Below are 22,313 nucleotides of genomic sequence, written 5' to 3'. Positions count from 1 at the left end.
CTATGCGAATGTAGCATTGGAACGAAGAGCAACTTCCAAATTGCATGAAATCATCTTCTCTGCTTCAGCTAGATTTGCATTCACATCCAAAAGTTCAACYCATGGCACTGTGAAGCTGAAATAGGGATGAGTTTGTTTTACAACACGTATCACACATACTTGGGAATATGAGCAAAGATAATGACCTGTTCAGAACATCTACCTATGTGTCAGATTCACTCACAGAGGGAAATTATTAAGAGGTAGAAAACCACCTACAAAAGTACTTGTCATCCATCTACTCTAATCTGATGGAATTGAAGTGCYGAAAGAGCTCTTGCATACAATTATAGCTAATGTACAATTTTAAGTCATCTAGATTTCTTTTAATATTGTGTCATTAAAGCTGTAAAAGGGTAGGGGAAGCACTGGTCCTCTATTAAATCAAGGACAAGAAAACACCTGCAAGAAACAACTCTCTCTGAAAAAATTAATTAGACCTCTTTCCCTTTGAAATGATATAACTCTTAACTGTGCTACACATAGAAATGCAAATGGATTGTGAAGCAATATCCCCATGTGTGCATTTCAAATACTGGTGAGCACTTCCTCATGTGAGTACTGAAATCAATGCAATTATTTGCATGATTAAATGGTCACTGACATGATTAACAGTGGCATAACTGAGCCCCAAATTAACATTAAGAAATATGTCATGATTCCACCCCTATTAGTATGGGTAGGACATKGCTCTGCAGGAGCTGAGTCCCAGTGTGCTGCTATCCATCATGTGGAAGGTGACAGAACCTGTCCTCAGAGGGTTGGGTTTCTTGGAGCAATCTGGAAGGGAAAAAAAAAGCCCTTTAGATGATCGTGCTGTGGAATCAATACTGAGACACTTGTGCATGTCCTCCTTGAAGTCAGTGGGACCATCTGCAYGAGCGAGAGGCCCCTGGCACGTGCTGGGGTCTCATTGTGAGTCAGCACCTCTGCCCAGCCAGCCAGGAACACTTTATCCCATTTGTGTCTCAGCAGCAGCACCAGCAGCAGCAAAACTGGATCCTTAGTGAAGATGGATCCCATGTCTTRGGCACAAGTACATTGCAATAAACCAGCTGTATTTGCACCTTAAAAATGCAGTTTKGGGGGATTTTTCTATGCTACAGTAGCAAATCCAAATAACCTACCGAGCTGTGATATCTGTTTGATCAAGCAGTAAATGAAATATAACTGCCTGGTGCTCRTGGAGTTTTTTAATGATGAAAAGTAGTGATCTGAGTCAATTTTAATCGCTGCCTGTGGCACCCAGTCAACTTGCACAGAACCGGCATGAGGGGAGAATGTAAATAAGTCACATGAGGGCAGTAAGAGGTGAAAAGGAGAGAGATTATTTTGAATTTAACATTGCTTAATTTTAACTTACATGTCAAAAAAMCACAAGATGGTCACTAGTTCATTCTGCAGTGTTTCAATGGAAAAKAGCAGCTGCTCTGTTTTTTTGTATTGGAGGGAAGAGAAAAAAAATCCCAATTTTTTGCCAGTGACATATAGATTTTGCCTGACTAATTAGGGGCAAATAAAGATCCTAAGGATATGATGCCAGCACTTTAAAGGGAAGGACATAGCCAGATCATCTGCTGATGTGAATTGGAAGAGTTGAATTGGGGGCAGTGCAGCCTCTGGCAGCTGATACACCCGCTGAGGATTTGTTTTGTCTGTGAGAGGATGCAGTTAATAAAACATGAAAACTTAATTATGCCTTCCTACCTGCACAAATAAGTTTCTGTTTTATGAACATGAGTTGGTTTTGCTCATGCAAATATTCTGCAGTATCAGTGAGTTRTCTTAGGTGAATAAAAACATGTCAGCATCAATAAGGTTTTTAAGATGTGAGGCAYTATTAGGAAAAAATATCAAGCACCAAGCAATGTTTAGTGCTGGTTTCTGTGTGAACCATCAGAAAGAAGAAATATATTGTAGAATTGAAAAGACCTGTTAGAAACACTGCTCCAGAGCTCTGGAATTAATTATTGACTTTTTGGTAACATGGCCTGATTCACAATCAAGTACCTTGAACTACAAGAATTTCTTTAGCGCTGATGAAGCCGAGGTGAACTGAAATGTGGTGCTCTAGATTCTGGTTTGAAGTTCCTGCTGATTTAAGTAGCCCCATGGGGAAYGAAACACAAGAGTAAAACCCATGGAGGCAACTTCATTCCTGCAGATTTCAATCTAATTTTATCACTATTGTTACACTTTAGGTCCCCCTTTCACATTCACCACTCATATTATGTACTTCACACATCGGTGACAAAAGGCAGCCTTTAAGTGTTGCAGAAGGTAAGAATTGGTTTTATTTAATCTTACGGGTACGAAAACGCTGCTTTAGGGGTGAGTTGGATGCCTGAACACTGAGTGACCTCCAGTGGCTTTGTTCCTGCATCACAGCCCGCTGGGGGAAGCCCCAGCCAGCCTGAGCAGCACAGAAACCTTTGGCAGAGCTGGGTGGTGTAGGTGGCATCTCGCAGTATTTGATCCAGGGACACTGAAAAAGACYCCAAGCAGGAATTCAGATTATGTACTGAATGCGTTTTGAGTGAGTAAATGGACCAATTCTTACCTTTTTACTTACTACACAGTCTTCACAATGCTTCCTACTTTTTTTCACTCTTTTTACTGCTTTTAGGAGTAACTGCATGACGATAGTGGTGTATTTTCATGGCTCTTTAACATCATGTTTCAGGTATGACTCCGATGGCCATCTCACCAATGCAACCTTCCCAACTGGGGAAGTCAGCAGCTTCCACAGTGACGTTGAAAAACTGACACGAGTGGAACTTGATACTTCAAACAGGGAGAATGTGATCACAGCCACAAACTTCTCAGCTACCTCTACAATATATACTTTAAAACAAGGTAATCAAAGCATTTCTTTTATTTCTTCCCTAATAATTGTGTTTCAAACCCTAGACRTAAGTGCATTCTTAACTGCTGGCCAAAAAGAAGACATTAGAATTAGTTCATTTGTTTTTCCTTGCTTTCAGCACAAACAGATAGATATAATTACAATTCTCCTGGGCTACCAATTAGAAACAAGCCACAAGTGAATTCTTCTCCTCCTACAAGAATTCCATGGGTAGAATCTGGTTATTGAAATCTCTGATGTCTGCAGGCTTCACATGTTAATTTCTCCTTCAGTATTKGGAGGGCTTGGACTAACCTATAACACACTAAGCTTTGTTACTCTAAGAAATGCTTCCCAGAAGAAGGACAGGTTCCACTGACATTTTAGCACTGAAATGCCTTGTTTGGCCAATATTGTGTATTCTTCCTGGTAGTTCTGTGTCCTGGTGACAGCGCTTGTAGGAACGGGAAAAACGTGACCCACCTCTGCTAGAGGCTGCCTTGGGGATTAGATTTTGACTCAACCCCTGTAGACACCACAGTATTTCCCTGGTAATACCATTTCTCGTGAAAAAAAAATTGCTTCCTACCTAATGGAAGTGGCCCAGTGTCCTCATCCAGATTTTGCAGATTCATCACCAGAGTTCTGGGTTTATATCATTTAATCGATCTGGGGGCTTTTGTCCTTGTTAGGTTTTTTTGTTGTCAATGAATTGCTCAGGCTTTGAGGGAGCAGGTGCTGGGAAATAGCTCTCTGATTTCTTTCCAGGTCTGCTATAGAAAAGCTTTGTAACTAGGCACATCACAGAACTTTTCTTTCTCTCAATTTTTGATCTATAAGAAAAAACTAGCAAGAATTGACCTCACAAGATACCCACTCATTCCTCTTCACTGTTATGTGGTAGAGACAGCACTGCATAAATAGAAATAATTATATTGTTGTTTCACCTCTTAGGCTTTGTCCAAGTGACTCCATCTGCTCTCTGCATCRTCTGCTGCCTGATCTGTCTGTCCTTAAATCTGAAACTCTTCAAAGTTGGTATATTATCAAAGTCTGTCTCAGGAAAGTGCTTGCACATGACGGGCAGTGCCAGAAACAAACAGCTCTAGTTACTATTATATGTGTCATATTTATAAATTCATATGATTTGCATATTTACATATTTCTGCAAAACTAGCACGATGCACCCTGTGAACAGCCAGTCAGGTGTGGTGTCCTTACATCCASTTATCCTTACTTTCTGGCATACCCTGCTATTTTCCATGTATTCACACCTCAAGAGCTGGACCAGTTACTTCTGTATGGACCAGCTTTAAAAAAAAAAAAGGATATTTTGGCTATTCCCTGTCTACAGTGAGTTCAGTCTTGCTGTAAGGTGAGACTTTTGTGCACTAGCACTAAACTCTGAGGCTCACATTGGAGTTGCCCCTGGCAGCTGAGCTCAGGTACCTCCCTAGGGCAGCCTGGGCAGTGCCAGGCAAYGTGGCACAGCTCTGCCTGCAGAGGAATTACAGTGCCAGCCAAGGGAAAGCAGCTCCAGTGTCTGTTGCCTTTGTATCCTCTCTGGAGACCTGCTCTGGACCCTCCACATACTTKTGGTGGTTTTGGGGAGAGAAGGAGCCCCTCAGCAGCACTGTGTGGCACAGTCCTGAGCCTCTGGAGCCACTCCCTGTGCCACCACTGCTGAGCCATTCATTTTTCTGCCAACAGCACTTCCCARTGGCTCTGTTGCTCCAGCCTTGGGCTGATCAAGGCTGTGCCTCAAGCCCAGGGTCCTGCTGCTAATGGGGGAAAGGACAAGATTTTTGTACAGTGACACAGGGAAAAGGGACAGAATGGGAGACTGGCTGTCATCCTAGATATTTGGAAAACAGCTTTCATGCTTGACCTCAGATACTCTTGCAGTTGTTCAAGTAGTACTGCTAGGAGCTGCAGTATGCGAAAATCATCACAATGTCAGTGGTCAATACTCAGCCTATGGGTTTGCATATTTTCAAGCTGAAAGCAAAAGTTCTTCATTCCYGCTGCAGGAAATCTTCACAATGGAAGTCATCAGGCCAAATGTAATAAAAAGCTCTTGAGACTTGGGGAGGCCTGGAGGTTACAGCTTGCAAAACTCACACWGCAGTTGGTGTTCAGCTGTCTGTAACCTCCCTGGGTTACAAAACTCAGCCCTGTTGTGCCTGACCTTTGGTTTGTAAACCTGGAGATCTGAACTTCTCTCTGTTCCCTGATTTTTGTTGTTTTTTGACAGATAACACACAGAACATCTACCGGGTCAGCCCAGACGGGTCTCTGCGAGTCACCTTTGCCAGTGGAATGGAAATCACACTAAACACAGAACCTCACATTCTGGCAGGGGTTGTCAGCCCCACCTTAGGGAAGTGCAATATCTCCCTTCCTGGAGAGCATAACTCAAATCTCATTGAATGGAGGCAAAGGAGGGAGCAGACCAAAGGCAATATCTCTACGTTTGAGAGAAGGCTGAGGGTAAGGCTTCCTCTTGTGTAAGTGCAGTGTTCCCTTTGAAATTATTGAACTAAAATCGTGTTGAAATGTTATACTTTGTAAGAATGAAAATTTTGTATCAATGGTGGGCCCCAGCCATGAATTTCAAAACCAAACTCCTCCAACAGTCTCAGGGATGTTTGATCTCTGTTTGATTTTGATTGTATGACTCGACCTCAAGACATAATTACTTTTTTTCTTCCTCTTCTTTTTCAACTAAGAACTTAATTATGGCTTTGGAAGAAGCTGTGAGCAAAGGGCAGTGAGTAGTTACTCTGGCACAGCAGCAAAGTTGGAGSCACATTTTGCCTCTCTCAGATCTGTCATCCCTCTTTCTACTGGGGGATCTGAGGGGTGCCAGCTGCTTCCCAGAGCAGAGGATCTTTCAGGACACATTTTGGGTGTCCTGGCCTGTGCCTTTCCTGCCAGTCAGAGTGATGCAGAGCCTCCCTGTGTATCCAGACAGGCCATGTATTAATTCTGCCCTTTGCCACTGCTCTCAAACCCTCTCAGCTCCCTGTGGCTGAATTACATCACGGCTCCAAGAAAGATTTGTTTTAACATTGCATCCTTGGTTTATTTTTACCTGTGAATACAATGACAGATGGTCAACATTTAGCATTTAATTACATAACACCATGGCTCAAAGAGATTGCTACTTTGCTAAACAGGTTTTTTATTAAATCAGTTCTGGTTTTCACATGAATACCACTTAAAATGCCTGTACCAGCAGCATAACTGGGAATTTTTGCCTTAAAAGTATTGTGTTATTTACTACAGCCTTTCTGGATGGGAATTATATTTGAAGGTACRCCTGTTAGCTCTGAAAATATAGAGATGGTTATAAAAATCTCTGAATTGTTAAAACCACCAAAATCAAATCTCATTTTGATTATGACATACTATAGATTTTTTTTTAGTGTACCATCTGTTTGCTTTTCAACTGCTCAATCAAAAATGCAAGAGTTGGAAGATCTGGCCAGACTGGGCACTGTATGTGAAACATGTGTTTGAAAGGGCATTGTTCAGATTTGACAYTCACAGTTACTTTTTAGGACCTTGCAAGCAGAGAAAAGCTTGTTTTAGYTCTTCATGCCCACCTTCTGCCTGCTTCCTCTCTAATTTAATGTGAGGCCTCACAGCCCTGTCTAGGGAGGCAGCTGAACTTATCACCGTGACAAACACATTAGGGTGGCAGCATCCAAACTCTGGCTTCCTTGGCTCATGTTGCCTGCTGAGAAGCTTTCTGTGTGCCTTTGTGTTTAAAGATCAGAATGGCACATTTTTCTAAAAGAAACTTTTGTAGTAAGATCTTAAACAGAAAGGATRTAGTCAGTCATCTATTCTGCTTACATCGCCAGGGACCAGTTGTTCATCAMGATTGTATTTAATACAACTACTTCATCTTGCAGAGTTTCCCCATTATGCAGTTTGTATTTTCTATTGTTAAAATTGATTGCAGTTTCATTTAGCTCATTTTCATTTGTTTTTGTGTGGTCCTTAACACTGCCTGGCAAAAACAAAAAGAGAGGAAATTCACAAATTGGTCGGGATTAAATGGATTTTGGCTGGAGGCATAAGATGTTCATTGAAATAATACAACACTGAAGGTATCCAGAGGCCAACTGATTGACCTACCTCTGGAAAAGGCTCTTGGTGCACAAAACCACTCTTGTATTCCTCCTCCTCCCCCTTCACCTTCATCCAGTGAGAAGATGGAAGGWGAAGGACAAGCATAAGAATAATTTCGGTGTGCTGATGCCTTTTACTTTTTGTCCTTCCAAAAGTATGCACTAGCAGCACAGCTCTTGAACATTGCTTTTTTATTTCTGTAAGCTGTGTCTTTTATACCTGTGCAAGATCAAGAGGGCTTATGAATTGTCCCTGCCTGCTCAGAAGGAGCCTGTGCTGCAGTCCTGACTGTACTGACTCCCCTGGCTGTACTCCTAGGACTGTCTGACAGCTGTCAGGGCAAGGCTGGGGGAGCCTGGTGGGATAGCACATGAAATGAGGATTTTAGAGCAGAAAGGAGGAGAGAAACRTTAGAATCATAGAATCTGTTTGAAAAGACCTCTAAGATCATCAAGTCCAATTGTATTGTGCACAAAGGAGACACCATGTAAATRGGCACAAGAGAAAGGGACTGATGGATTGCTGAGGCTGTTAACGCCATGAAGGAGGACTTTGGAGAATGGCAGGAATATTTGGATCCTGGAGTTCTTCTTTAGCACTGAGATGCTTCCATGGTGTGCTGGTGGAATGGAGAGTCAGTGGAGAYGGAAGGAACTGGAACAGTGCACCAAAGGAATCTGCCCAGAGATAGCTCTGCTTTCTTGGTGATTATAGGAAATGCAGCGCAGCAGGAGCTAAAGTACTGTCTTATAAAGTGAAACAGTACACCAAATAATGAAATGGATTTTGAACTTACTGTGGACAGAGCCTTGAGTACCACTGGGGAAAAAAATAGCATCATTAGAAGCCRTTATGCTGGATGAGATTCTGGACAGACCTTCTGAAAACTTTTAGTGAGTTATATTTTTTAAAGTTTTTAAACACTTAATATGCCATGCCTGGCACAATAGGAAGCGTGTTAGAAAGCTTGCAATGTAGGGCAGAAAGAACTGYGCTGAACTTTGAAAATATATGTAAAGAAAAGCTCTGGGGATTGGAGCAGTTCTCAATGGAAATGAACAGACTTGCAGGAGCCCTCAGTTGAAGAAAAAAAAAAAACCCAGCACAATGGAAGAGTCTTCTGAGAAAGAAAAAAAAAAGAAAGCATAGAAATGAGGTATAAAGACGTTACTTAGAAATCAGTCCTGATACCATCAGTGAAACAAACGGCTTTGACTGCTAAATGGTATAAATTAGAAGGCAGGTAGCTGGGGATGAGATAAAGGATGACCTACTTGAGGAGAAGAAAGAGAATAAAGCTTTTCCTTCTCTGCCTGGTCCTAACTTTTTTAATTCTAACAGCAATTAGCAACCATCTTGAAAGCACGYCACTCTATTAGTGTTATTTCCAGTTTTGGAAAGAGGCCACTGTTAGCACATTCTGAATAATGCTGGAAACATTGGGTTTTTAAAAGCTGGATTTCTGCATGGTGTGAATTCCCTGCTCTGGAAATAGGGCAGAAGTGAGTAAGTTAACTGAAATGCTGGAACAGTCATCTAACTTTATCTCAAGGTTTAAATCAATGTGGGATACAGAAATTAACCACAGGTTTCCTTTAACTGCAGAACTGCTTGCCCCAGCGCTTCCTGAACATATATAAAACAGTCTGTGGGAATGTATGCATTTTATATTAATAATAAATCTATGTACAATCAGGCATTTTAACATCAATCTTAATCTAGCAAGACTTGTTTTTTATCAATTGAGCTGCTATTTTAATTGACTTCTAAAAACGAAGCAAAGAGTGCTGTTAAATCTGATGAGCATGATGCATAGTAATACACTGATTAGAATGCAGCTCCGCTCCCTCCTGACTTTTGCATAACTTGAAGAACTTGGCATTGGATGCAGTCCAGGTTTTATAACTGAATATCTACAAAAKTGAAAATTGAATGCTTGGCCAGTCTTACTTATTTTTGCTTGGTYTGTTTTGGTTGTTTTTTTTAATAACAACAAAGGAATTAACGTGCTGGCCTCGGTTCAAAAGTCCTGCAGACACARCTTTGACAGCCATGTTCATTATTGCATTTAGCAAATGATCTCCCTTTATTTACAGTCTTACAGCAAATTCTAAAGATGGGACCAAGTCCTCTGCCAGGATCTACAAGTTTACATTGGCTCAAATCAAAACACAGACAAGGAAATAATGCAATCATCTAATCTGATTTACACATCATGGACAGKGCATACTTGGAAATGAAATCAAAAGAAGTGCACATTTATGTGATACTTACACAGCAAAATTTCTACCGAAAAAACGAATGGAAGTCGAGCCAGCAAATATTTTAAAAATGCAGAATAACTGATTTTTTWATGCACTTCTAACACTATTGAAGTCACTGAATTATCTTCCTGTTTTCATTAGCTGATATTYCTACCTGATATGGCTTTCAGAAACCAGTTTTCCCTGGCTCATAAAGAACACAAGTTCCAGCCACTCTCAGGGGGCTACTTACTGTGGTTTAAGTGTCTTGGAGGCGTCATCTCCATGAAGCCACTGATATTTGTAATCAGCTTGTCAATACCAACATTGAGATGAATCCTCCTACCCATTTATGATCCTGTCTTGCCTTGAGAAGGGTGTTAAACTTCACTTTAATATAAGAAAGTAAACAAATGAGACATAAAATGTGCAATATAAGGGAAGTATTTTAACYTTATTTTAACTCTGTGAGTTTTCAATTACTGCTGCTTTCCACTTCGCTGCTAATTCTGCCTCTGTTTAGTTTTCATTCTTATTTGTTGTATAGTCTCTGAAATTTGCAAGCAATTTGTATTTGAGATTCTTCTTCTAACTGCTTTCTACAATGATAGTGATAGCAATACGAACATTAAACATGTATATAGAACATAAATGAATATGACATAGGGTATACCTCCTGCTTGCTTTTCAATCATTTTGACACCGAGACGATTTGTTTTCAGAAATCTTAAGAAGTTTCCAAAAAAGTATATTATATTAAMCTCAAACCGTCGGTCTGTATACAAGCAAATGTAGTTGAACGGAGCATCACATTTTACTTGGACTCTTTAACTATCATTAAGAGCATAAATTGTAATAGTTACAGCAGTCTACAGGGGTATATAGGTATTTTACAGCTATTGTAAATGCACACTATTAAAGTTAGTCATGTGTGTATATAAAACCCCAGAAATGGTAGCTGAAGAAAGAACACCTGCTTCTTCTAGATTCTCGGATTATTTTGTATCTAAAAACAGAAAGAGGAAAGGCAAAAAGAGCGTTCATTCTAATCACATGTTGAATTATTAAGCAGGTTTTATTAACCATTTAGTTTGGGGCTGTGCCTCCAGCACWGGGGAGCACGCACTGAGCCACGCTCTGCTGACACCTGCACTGGCATTGTCTCAGCTGTGAGGAAATTATTCATGGGAATAGGGTGATCAGATAAAATGTGGTAGATTAATGCAACAAGCACATTGAGCATTGATCTGAAAAAGACATGTCAATGAACAATATTTTATGGTTCCCTAAATTATATCTCTGATTTAAATGGCGTTAATAGAGATTGCCCAGTGACTGAATGATGTAAGGAGGCAGATGATGATAGCACTGGATAAATGGATTCTTTTCTTCATGAATCTGACTCAGTTTTGAACTTGATTTCAAACTGAGCATTGGGCTGCTGCCCATCTGTCAGACACAGCGAGTTGCTGATCCCATGTGTGGTGAGAGGTGGAACAAGGAATACAGCTGGCACCAGGCACTGCTGCTGCTGGGTTTCAGGAGTCTGGGAGTGGGCTGGTTTGTGAGGAATCATAAAGACAGCAGTGAGCAGAGTCTGCAGGAGCTGCAAGCACAGCTCTGCCCTTTGCAGCAGCAGGATGTGACCTGGTGAGGGCTGTCCCAGAGCAGCAGCTGACCTGTCAGTGCTGACAGAGCTCAAGAGAGGATGTGAGATAGGAGATCTTTCTTAATTTGTGGGTTTAACTGCACATCTTTGGCTGGAATCAAGAAGTTCATCCACAGATGAGAAGAAAGAAAAATTGAGGAAAAGGTGAGGATTTAGCACATGGAAACATCCTGTAATTCCAAGTATATTAACACTGAATGTGAGAAACAGGTTTTTTTCTGCTCCTTCTCCTTTTCATCTGAATCTTTTTCTTTTTTCTTGTCTTCAATAAGGCCCAACTCCCAATGTTAAACCATTGCTTGGTTTGATGAAGGTTGACACTGACATGTCTGTGTTGGGTGTGCTGAGGATGCTCTATGTTCTTATCTTACTGTGCCTTTGTGTTCAGACCCACAACAGAAATCTGCTGTCCATTGACTTCGACCACGTGACCAGAACGGGAAAGATTTACGATGATCATCGCAAATTCACCCTTCGGATTATGTACGACCARACAGGGCGCCCCATCCTTTGGTCCCCCATCAGCAAGTACAACGAGGTCAACATCACTTACTCACACTCTGGATTAGTCACCTATATCCAAAGAGGAACCTGGACTGAGAAGATGGAGTATGATCCAAGCGGGAACATCGTTTCCAGAACGTGGGCAGATGGTAAAATATGGAGTTACACATATCTAGAAAAGGTAAATTTTTTTTAAAGTGGGGTTTGTACCAAGACAAAAAATACTTGGGTTTATATGAATATTACATTTTGAGTTATTTTGTAATGCTGCCTCTTGCAAGAGTATTTAAGACTTTTTAAACAGAAAATACATTGAATTACATAACTAGATAAAAATGTCTCTGGACATGCTTAGACCTACATGTCACCTGCTCAAACCTGACATGGTTTAGGTCTGAAGAAAGTTATCAGCACCTCAGGTGTGTTTAATTGGTAAGTCAAAGCAACTTTTTGGTTTCAGTCCAAGTTCAAGAGGACAAAGGACATCCTAACTGCAGAAAGCCATATTGCTACTCTGGATAACAGTCAGAAAGATAACAGTCACTGAAAGGGAGCTTTTTGCTCCCCACAAACACAGTTCTTTTAAGCCAAACATAGGAGCCCATGAGTACAAGCTTGTACCTATTCAGTGCTGCATTTTAAACAGGGATTGATCCTGTGTGGRAAAAGTTTACTGCAGTATTTATGGGGGCCATTTGGAGGGGAAACATTAATATGAAATGAGTTGTTCTGCTTTTGTAGCAACTTTGCATTTAAATTCCCTGAATATTTTAAATTCCATTTATATGTAGAAGTAATGGTCACAAAATGTGCAGATGAGTATTGTACAGACCAAGGAAGAACATCTTCATCTGTAGTAACATTTTGTTTGGYCTTGCCTTTCAAAACCAGAAAGCCAGTCTGTACTTTTAAAGCTTTCAGAACTCAGTGTGAACTCATATTCAAACTTTTTTAAATAGCAGCATCTTGGACTATCCAATGCACCCTGAGTTAGCAGAACATTTTCTCTGAACCTGTAAACCACAGGAAAAGACTATGGGGGGTGGGGGGCGGGAGAGGTAACGTTGATAGGAGGTATTACACACAGGAAATCCAGTGACTTTGAAGTTACTTATATATTAAAGAGTTCCAAATGTGTACTTTTAAGATAAACTGTGCTGTACTTATTTTGAATGTATTTAAGCTTGATCCTCAAAAAACTTAAACCTAACCCAGTGAAAAAAAAAAAACGATCGGGACTGGAGAATGCATAAAAATGTGATTCCTCCTTGTCTGTGTGCAGGGTGGCTCTTGCATGTGTTAACAAGATTGGCAAACCCCAGGAGCTTCAGAAGTTTGCTTCAGATAAATTTGTCAGGGCTTTTTTTGTCTGTATGCTCTTCTGCAARTTACAAGTAAACAGGCATTTTGTACAGCTCTCAAATATTTGGGCAATGTGCCTTTYGGAGGAATCTTTTATTTTTTTCCTTTGCACCTAATGGACTGTAATTTTGGAAAGACGTGTGCTTCTTATCTTTCCAAACCACTTTGTCTGTTCTTAGTTTACGATGAGCTTTAAAATCATGTAACTTAATGCTGTTATTTATTTATGCTTTATTCTGGAATTCTACACAAAGGGCTAAATCCTGATCTTGTGGAAGGAAGTGTCAAAATCTTACTGGTTCAAGTAGCAGCTTGTGTATTGCTGTAACTTGTCATTAAAATTATGGAAAGTCATTWACATCATGGACAATAATCTCCCAGCTATTTAATGTACTTTCATGACTGTTGTTCTGTGTGCCAAAAAAGATGAATTCACTGTCAAAATTAGACACTGAAATATAGCTTTGTGGCTCCATTAAAGTCAATAACTCATTGTGTTAATTATGTAATGATTGCTAAAGGTTGTGTGAAGCCTTGTAAGACCCAATAATTCCTTACATGAAAAAAAATCAATTATAGAGGTTGCTTCCAATTATAGTTATTTAATTTTTCATTTTCAGCAGTTGATGAGTTAATTGTACATCTTCAAAAATCTCTACCCCTTACAAAATTAGCTCAAATAATTAAGGTTTCAAAAAGCACAACAACATTAGCATTGTAAATAATTCTTACTGATGAGATTCAGTTCTGCTTGTTTTGGTCACTTCCCTCGGTTAGTTAATGCTGTTATAAAATCTCCTGAATGCTCCAAGCTCGATTCCAAAATCTGGCAGACAAAACAGATGAGTGGCTGTGTGTGTATGTTGGGCAGAAATGACATCTAGTGGTGATGCTCAGCATTTGTCTATTCCCAGCAGAGCTCCCAGTAATTGCCACTGGCTGTTTGTCTTGATACACCATACGGCATCAATCATTATGTGGTTGACCAGGCTCTGGTTGTTTTAAATAGAATGACAGCTTCTTGGATGTTTTATGAGCTACCCTCTGAAATCCTTTAAAACAATTAGAACCCAATTTGTGCAGAGTTGAAAAATCCATTGTAGTATTATTAGGATGAATTGGGAATTAATTTTTTTTTCTCTTTATGGTATCCTCTAATAGGCTTGAGAGGATACTAAGTCTGCAGCCCTCATACTGTCTACYCTTTTACTATCCTGGACAAAAGTGGAAAAGCCACAAAGTGCTGTAAAAATGGCACACAGGGGCACTAAAGTTATATTGGGGATGTTTCTGATCTTGTTATTCATACTCTGTCAATGGCAGACAGCTTAAAAACAGGCACGGGAGCAGTATATAGAGAGAGGCGTCGCAGCAGGGCTAGGAGAGAGTTCAGCCAGTGGTTTACTGCAGACTGGAGACTCTTGACTGAAGGTGGAAACAAAATAAACACGGTTCATGTTGGAAATGGTTGGTGGAGCAGCAGTAAAGCAGTCAGGAAAAGCTCGGTGTCGTCACCAGTTGGCAGAGGGTGACCTGCAGTGGCATATGTTGGTGCGCTCTGGCTGCTGTACAGGTGACAGATGTCTTTTGCCAAGGGCAGGAAGAGACACATCTTGGGCAGGCAGGGGGCTGGGGGTGTGGACAGGATGGCCRAGGCTGAGCCTGTCTCTGGCCCTTTGAATGGGCAGCTGGTTTATTTGTCAGATAAAAGTGGCTCGGGGCCAATGTGCCAACGTTACTTAACACACTGCAAGGCTGAGCTTACGGTGTTCTCTTCCCTGAGAAGATTGTTGAGCTTAGAGGGAAAAAAGTCTTATTTTTCTGATTTCTTTCCCCAATGCTCTATGAGAAGGTAGGCACAGTGTTCATTGTAAGATTTTGTTTTGCATGATGTCTCAATCCTGCAGAAGCCTGACAAATTTGCCTGTGTGCCTGGTAGGTTTGAGCTGTGAGCTGAGAGCTGGACAGTGTTGGTGCTCCAGCACAACCTAGACAAGGCAAGAAATGTTGAGTGCTCAGGCCAAGCCACTTGTTAGAGCTGGGGGAATGCTACAGAATTCCCCCACATGCTTTCATTCCGTGTTTTCATTAGCCTGGTTTCAGCAGTGACCATTCACCAGCCAGCTTGTGCTCTGCCACTGTGACTTTGCGCATGGGTGGGTAAGAAGGCATGCAGAACCCRAACTTTAATTATTAGTAGGAAAAGGTCTGCTGTGCTTGCATGTTYATCTACCAGACAAGCAAACCAGAATTCATTAACCAGCCTCAATTTACCAGCACAGGGCAAATACCAAGTATGTGTATAGAAATTCTATTCTTCGTAAACATTAAAAATAAACAACAGAAGTAGTCACACCAAAGAATCTGCAGGCTATTTTCATCCATTTGTAAGCATGGAGATATTATGAGCTCTGGGGCAATGTGTATTTAAAAGAAGATAGACGGGAAGAGGAGTGGGTTGTGCAGAGTGCCAATAAAAGCTGAACACCTTGTACATGCACAGTTTCCCCTTTCCAGCTCCTCTAGACACATCTGCTGGTGCAGATGCTCTGCCTGTGTGTGAGGAAGAGATTCCCTTTGTTTTTGCTTCCTGAGAGGATGCCCTAAATATTTCAAAGCAACATAGCAAGTCAGCATGAGGCTGAAATGCTACAGAGAGCCACATCTGCTTTCCAGTTTGGAGGCCCTTACCTCTAGACTTATTAAGATTCTCCTCCTGTTTTGTACTACCTTGCTGGCCAGGTCTCCTGGAGCTGAAAGCTTCACTTGGAATTGTCCAGACAGTAAGAGCGAGTGTTTGTTTTGGCATTCCCACACCCTTCAGGCACTCACTGGCTGCATCCCCACGTGCTCCACGCGCCCTTACCGTGCTTTGCTGTCTGTTGCAGTCGGTGATGCTGCTCCTGCACAGCCAGCGGCGCTACATCTTCGAGTACGACCAGTCCGAGTCGCTGCAGTCGGTGACCATGCCCAGCATGGTGCGCCACGCCCTGCAGACCATGCTGTCCGTGGGYTACTACCGCAACATCTACACCCCTCCGGACAGTGGTGCTGCCTTCATCCAGGACCTGGCCCGCGAYGGGCGGCTGCTGCAGACGCTGTACCCCGGCACGGGCCGCAGGGTCCTCTACAAGTACACCAAACAGTCCCGGCTCTCYGAGATCCTCTATGACACTACTCAAGTCACGTTCACCTACGAGGAATCTTCTGGGGTTATTAAAACAATACATTTAATGCGTGATGGCTTCATCTGTACCATCAGATACAGGCAAACAGGTTTGTCCAACTGTGACTGCTGAAGTTTTTGGTTCCTTAAAACATGACACTTGTTCCTCATTCACAATACCCTGATCCGGCACTTACCCAGCATGAAATTCCATTGTTTTTATGTCTACAGGTTCTTATATTTTAYGTTTCAATAGAAAAATATGTGTGTATATCTCTGTGTCTGTGTTCATAGGTGAATGTAGCTGTCCCATTTGAAATACAGTTTTCTTTTTATTGCTTGGTATGGAATAGCTTTTAGAATGTTTTGTTGGTTTTATTCCACTGTGTGGATATTTGCTAAATACTAAATCAAGTTGATTTATTGTTTGTGTTTTCAAGTTTCCCTGTTTACATTGTAATATTACATAAATTCAAAAGGRCTGTTTATATGAGGAAGGAAATCACCATGTGAAATAAATTTAGTTTAGAATTATCTTGTAAGTAAATAGAAAYCATAATTATGAATAAAACAGCACTCATTTAAACATATTAATAAAATATAAATAATTTGTAGAGCAAGCATTGATAAAAGTTTGTGAGAGACTAATCTAACATTTTCTTAGTTAATGGTATTTTCCGAGACAGCTAAAGAGTAGTAAGGCTAAAGGGTGTATTTGGGGTCATGGCATATCTGTGCTAGACCTGTAGGGTAAGCAAACTGGTCATAATTCATTATTTTTCTTGTTTTTTCCTCTTTCCCCTGTTTGTTTTGGACAGGCCCKCTTATTGGTCGCCAGATCTTCAGGTTTAGTGAAGAAGGACTTGTAAATGCCAGGTTTGACTACAGCTACAACAACTTCCGTGTCACGAGCATGCAGGCCATGATCAACGAGACACCCCTTCCCATAGATCTGTACCGCTACGTCGATGTTTCTGGCAGGACCGAACAATTTGGAAAATTCAGTGTCATTAATTACGATTTAAACCAAGTTATAACCACCACGGTGATGAAGCATACCAAAATCTTCAGTGCCAATGGTCAGGTGATTGAAGTGCAGTATGAAATTCTCAAGTCCATCGCTTACTGGATGACCATCCAGTACGACAACATGGGTCGCATGGTGATCTGTGACATCCGTGTGGGTGTGGATGCCAATATAACGAGGTATTTTTATGAATACGACGCTGATGGGCAGCTCCAGACTGTGTCTGTGAACGATAAAACCCAGTGGCGCTACAGCTACGACCTTAATGGCAACATCAACTTGCTGAGCCAYGGGAACAGCGCGCGCCTCACCCCGCTGAGATACGACCTGAGAGATCGCATTACCAGGCTGGGGGAAATTCAATACAAAATGGACGAAGATGGTTTTCTCAGGCAAAGAGGCAATGAGATCTTTGAGTACAACTCTAATGGTTTGCTGAACAAAGCGTACAACAAAGTGGCCGGCTGGACTGTGCAATACTGTTATGATGGTCTTGGAAGACGAGTTGCAAGCAAATCAAGCCTGGGACAACACTTACAGTTCTTTTATGCTGATCTCTCCAACCCAATAMGAGTTACTCACTTGTACAATCACAGCAGCTCAGAAATAACATCCCTATATTATGATCTGCAAGGTCATCTCATTGCAATGGAATTGAGCAGTGGAGAAGAGTATTATGTTGCTTGTGATAACACTGGGACACCTCTAGCAGTGTTTAGCAGTCGAGGCCAAGTCATAAAGGAAATTTTGTACACCCCATATGGAGAGATCTACCAGGACACTAATCCAGATTTTGAGGTTATCATTGGTTTTCATGGAGGACTCTATGATTCTCTTACTAAATTAGTTCATCTGGGTCAGCGGGACTATGATGTCATTGCTGGTCGGTGGACAACACCAAACCACCATATATGGAAGCACCTGAATGCRGTCCCACAACCATTTAATCTCTACTCGTTTGAAAATAATTACCCAGTTGGCAGAATCCAAGATGTTGCTAAGTATACAACAGGTAAACCTGTCTCTCATTAAAATGTCTCTCGTTAAAATAAAACTTTTTGTTGAACTGTGTGTGGATTCAACATTACGGAAATCTTTTGCATACAAAAAGTCTCTAATCTTAAATCTATTGAAGTAATTTCTTAAATAGATTGCATCTTACTGAGCTTGATCTGTTTTCTTTAACCTTTATGGTAACCAAGAAAATAATTAATAGCTGCTTCTGTTGCTTTTCTTAGTGCTAAAATTAGGGGAAGAATGGAAGCAGCTTAATTTGAATTTTTTCCATTATAAATAGATAGAAAGAACATTATTGATTTGAGTATRACTATGCTTCGTAACCGTATAATTTCTTTGCTACAATAAATGCTGTAGCTAGTACAGGAAACATAAATTGATGTGAAATCATTATTTCTGCATAGCTGAAGTTTCTGCAGACTGCCCTCACTTTTTCTAGGATTTATGTGCCTTTTTGCCAGCATCCTTTTCTTGTTTTGTAGATATTGGAAGTTGGCTAGAGCTGTTTGGTTTCCAGTTGCACAACGTGCTGCCTGGATTCCCAAAACCAGAGATAGAAGCTTTGGGGGCAACATACGAACTTCAACAGCTGCAAACAAAAACCCAGGAGTGGGATCCTGGAAAGGTTGGCAAATKTTCTCTTCAGCTGCTTCTAATACTAAATTAAAGAGTTTTAATATAAAATGTTGGATACCAAGGAAACAGTGGGACTCTATGTTTCAACATCACAGGCATGGCATATTGTTTAAGAATGCTAGAAACTTTAATGTTGTCAATTATGTRCTGGCATCAGAGTGGAGGAGAGGTTTAAGGAGAAGCTTTTAGCAGCACAGTGAAGGAAATTTGCAGCTATCTGTAGAGAAAAATATCAAAATTTGAGGAGCAAGATAGRCAAAAGGTTAGAAGTGTTTGTGTGACTGTAGAAAAAAACATGGAAAATCTTGGGGAATTAAAAAACTAGAACAGCAGATTTTCATCTTCGTTAGCAAAGATGCCACAAGCACTGCAAAACCACTGAGGGTATAAACAGCTTTACAAGTCAGTACCTCTGCATAATTATTGCAGAAACAGAAATGCTGCTATGGATTTGTAGGGGGTCTGTAAATCTTAGCCTTACTCCAGGGCTTATTTTCARTAATGAAGAGCCAGACAGCAGCTATCAGAGTCCAGCAATCAATGTGACTGCAACAGGACCAACCACCGGTACCCTGAGCGGGCATTCATGTTTTGCATATGAACATCTGTTAGCAAAGAAATATGTTTTTGTAGGGATGCCTTTTGTCTGTTGTAGTCAGGAAAGGGAAGCATAAAGCATTGAGAGTTCACATTCATGTTCTCAGCATTTAGCACAATTCCCATCCACCAAGTGCAGAAGGCTGGAGGGTCAGAGCTCGTGACAGATGTAGGAGCATGTGCAGGGGAAATTATCACTGAGATGTTAATATTTTATAAGGCACAGAAAAGATGTAGTGGTAGGGGTAGTGTTAAAAGACAATGAGAAGGTTGGAGTGAAGTTTCTTCTAGCCTCTGTGGGGAGCAAATCTACAGATTTGACATATTTTCCTGTTGTTCCAGTGTCTCAAGACCTTCCCAACCTGCTTTCCTTAAAGAATGGGCTATAAAACTCATTACTGCCGTTTTACAGAAGATGTAATTAAACACACATAGACAAAGCAAAGCCACATGAAAGGGCTTTGAATTCCCATTTCCCTGAACTGCTAAGGGCTGAAAGACCAGCCATTAGAGTAACATTTCAAGGGGGAGGAATAGTAAAAAGAAGAAATAGAAAAATATCATTTGTTATAAACACGTTTCCTAGAAATAAAGGAGTCCAAGAGACAGAAAGCACTACCGTAAGCGATTAAAAAGCCTGTGCAGGTTCTGTAGGTGTGCACAATACTTCACAAACAAATTGAAGATCCATTCTAAGCAATTAACAGATGTGTAGGGTGAGATACTATAATGAACTGCAAGGTACCTTGCCTGCAAACTTGATTGGTATYTTCTTTTCCAGACTATCCTTGGCATTCAATGTGAGCTTCAAAAGCAACTTCGAAACTTTATATCCTTGGACCAACTTCCTATGACACCCAGGTATAGTGATGGCAAGTGTTCTGAGGGAGTGAAGCAACTGCRATTTTCAGCTGTTCCTTCAGTTTTTGGGAAAGGCATCAAATTCGCTATAAAGGATGGAATAGTGACAGCRGACATTATCGGGGTGGCTAACGAGGACAGCCGGCGTATCGCTGCCATCCTCAACAAYGCTCATTATCTGGAGAACCTGCACTTCACCATCGATGGCCGGGACACCCATTACTTCATCAAGCTGGGCTCTTTGGAAGAAGATCTGGCCCTGATCGGCAGCACRGGCGGGCGCCGCATCCTGGAGAACGGCGTGAACGTGACGGTGTCGCAGATGACGTCGGTGATCAACGGCAGGACTAGACGCTTTGCCGACATCCAGCTCCAGCACGGCGCGCTCTGCTTCAACGTGCGCTACGGAACCACGGTGGAGGAGGAGAAGAACCACGTCCTGGAGATAGCCAGGCAGMGAGCCGTGGCTCAGGCCTGGACTAAGGAGCAGAGGCGGCTGCAGGAGGGSGAAGAAGGAATTCGGGCGTGGACAGATGGAGAGAAACAGCAGCTTTTAAGCACTGGGCGGGTACAAGGCTACGATGGATATTTTGTTTTGTCTGTGGAGCAGTATCTCGAACTTTCTGACAGTGCCAATAATATTCACTTCATGAGACAGAGTGAAATAGGCAGAAGGTAACAAAGAAAATCTCTGCCTTTGCGTCACCAAAGACTGCCTGTTTTTAAACGTAAAATGGTTTATTGTATTGGTTTTTCTAGATCAGAACTCTGTATATATAAATATAGAGGAAAAAAACATATCCAACTGCCTTTAAATGTGACAGAAGATGGTATTTTAATATCGTTTGTTTAACTCTTTGAGAGATGACAGTGACAATTTTTAGTTCTCGTGTGGCAGTATTCAAAAATTTCAGAAGCAGAGTCCTGCGAGCCGAGCGGCGCGACCTGCGCGCGAGGTGCCCGGGGTGACACCGCACAGCCCTGTGGGGCAGGGGCGAGCGCCACGTGCTCTGCCTTCTCCTAAAGAAACACAACTTTTTTGTTGTTGTTGATTTAATAATTCACCAGTTAATTAAAAGGTTACAGAGCCTGATTCTGCAGCCCRTATTTACTGGGCGGCTTTGATCCCAGTGAGATCTCCCGTAAGTTCAAGGGATTGCATACAGAACCCAGACTGTGTATGGGAACTCCGCAGCTGCTCACCAACCCCACACATGTTCCTCACAGTTAAGAGCTAAGGGATTTTCTAGCCTGGGTGGGATTCAGTAGGTTCAAGGATGTCCCCTGTGGCCGTTGCTCAGTGGTGGCCACCCCTTTAGCCACTCCATGCTGAACATCACATTGTGTCCACTTGTGCAGGTCAAGCCTCTCTCCCAGGGATTCCCTCGGTACTGGGATATACTGGGGTCAGCAGCACACACAGAGCTGCCAGTCCCCTTGGTGGCACCGCGTTGGCCGGGCTTCAGGCAGAGATGGGGTGGCCACAGCAGGCTTGGTGGGCCTTCAGGAGGCTGTTCCCTGGCATGTGTGCTCCAGGCTGGGCTTTAACCCAGTGCTTTGGGGACAGCCCAGCTGGGAGCCCACACAGAGCAGTATCAGGCCGTGCAGGATCGGTCCTGTCTGTAGTCACTGGGCCAGGACTTGTCTTAACACAGATGATTTGGAAGTTGCAGTGTTGTTGGGTTTAGGCATCGCGTTCTTTTCATCTCCGGTTAATAATCCTGTTGTACTCATTTTTTCGAGTCTGAAGAAGATTGGTGGGTCGGGAGTTGATGAACCTAAGTGTGGRTAGTAAATATGTTGATAAACGTAGAACATTTCGGGGACTCTTCACTTTTCAGCTCAATATCTAGAGCACATAGAAAAGCATTATATTGCATGGACAGAAATTTTTATTTCCCGAGGTATCATGCGCTACTGGCACAGTTCCTTCATCGCAGAGTAGGTGATCCTTCCTCCAGCTTGTCATTTTTAAAAGACCTGATTATTGGGAGGTGGGATGGGCACACAGGGAGGGGGGTATGGGCAAGCAGTTTTCCTTTACTGACTTATAGAGGGATCTCCAAGTCTATTTGTTATAGAGCCTGTGTATCCGTMACAGTGATGTTATTGCACATTTCTTTCAGAATGGACATAGTAAATATCTTGAAACAATTTCTGCTCATATTTATGGAAGCCAACAAAGTGCATTCTTTATCTTTCTTCCT

General features: G+C 41.7%; 1 protein-coding gene across 1 annotated transcript in view; it reads left to right on the top strand.

Annotated features, from left to right (window-relative positions):
* The window catches only part of TENM1 (teneurin transmembrane protein 1), a 120,374-nt gene extending 98,067 nt beyond the window's left edge, over positions 1 to 22,307 (top strand). Inside the window, exons 17-23 of the mRNA XM_057365667.1 lie at positions 2,723 to 2,895; positions 5,139 to 5,374; positions 11,325 to 11,621; positions 15,691 to 16,078; positions 16,787 to 18,007; positions 18,495 to 18,637; positions 20,027 to 22,307. Coding sequence (XP_057221650.1) covers positions 2,723 to 2,895; positions 5,139 to 5,374; positions 11,325 to 11,621; positions 15,691 to 16,078; positions 16,787 to 18,007; positions 18,495 to 18,637; positions 20,027 to 20,785 — 3,217 coding nt within the window. The 3' untranslated portion in view covers positions 20,786 to 22,307. The remainder of the gene's footprint in view (positions 1 to 2,722; positions 2,896 to 5,138; positions 5,375 to 11,324; positions 11,622 to 15,690; positions 16,079 to 16,786; positions 18,008 to 18,494; positions 18,638 to 20,026) is intronic.
* The last annotated feature ends 6 nt before the right edge of the window (positions 22,308 to 22,313 follow it).

The sequence above is a fragment of the Malurus melanocephalus genome, unplaced genomic scaffold (genome assembly GCF_030028575.1).
Source record: "Malurus melanocephalus ecotype Western Australia unplaced genomic scaffold, MMel_1.1 scaffold_56, whole genome shotgun sequence".
NCBI classification, from domain to species: domain Eukaryota; kingdom Metazoa; phylum Chordata; class Aves; order Passeriformes; family Maluridae; genus Malurus; species Malurus melanocephalus.
This window is presented reverse-complemented; position numbering and strand designations above follow the sequence as displayed.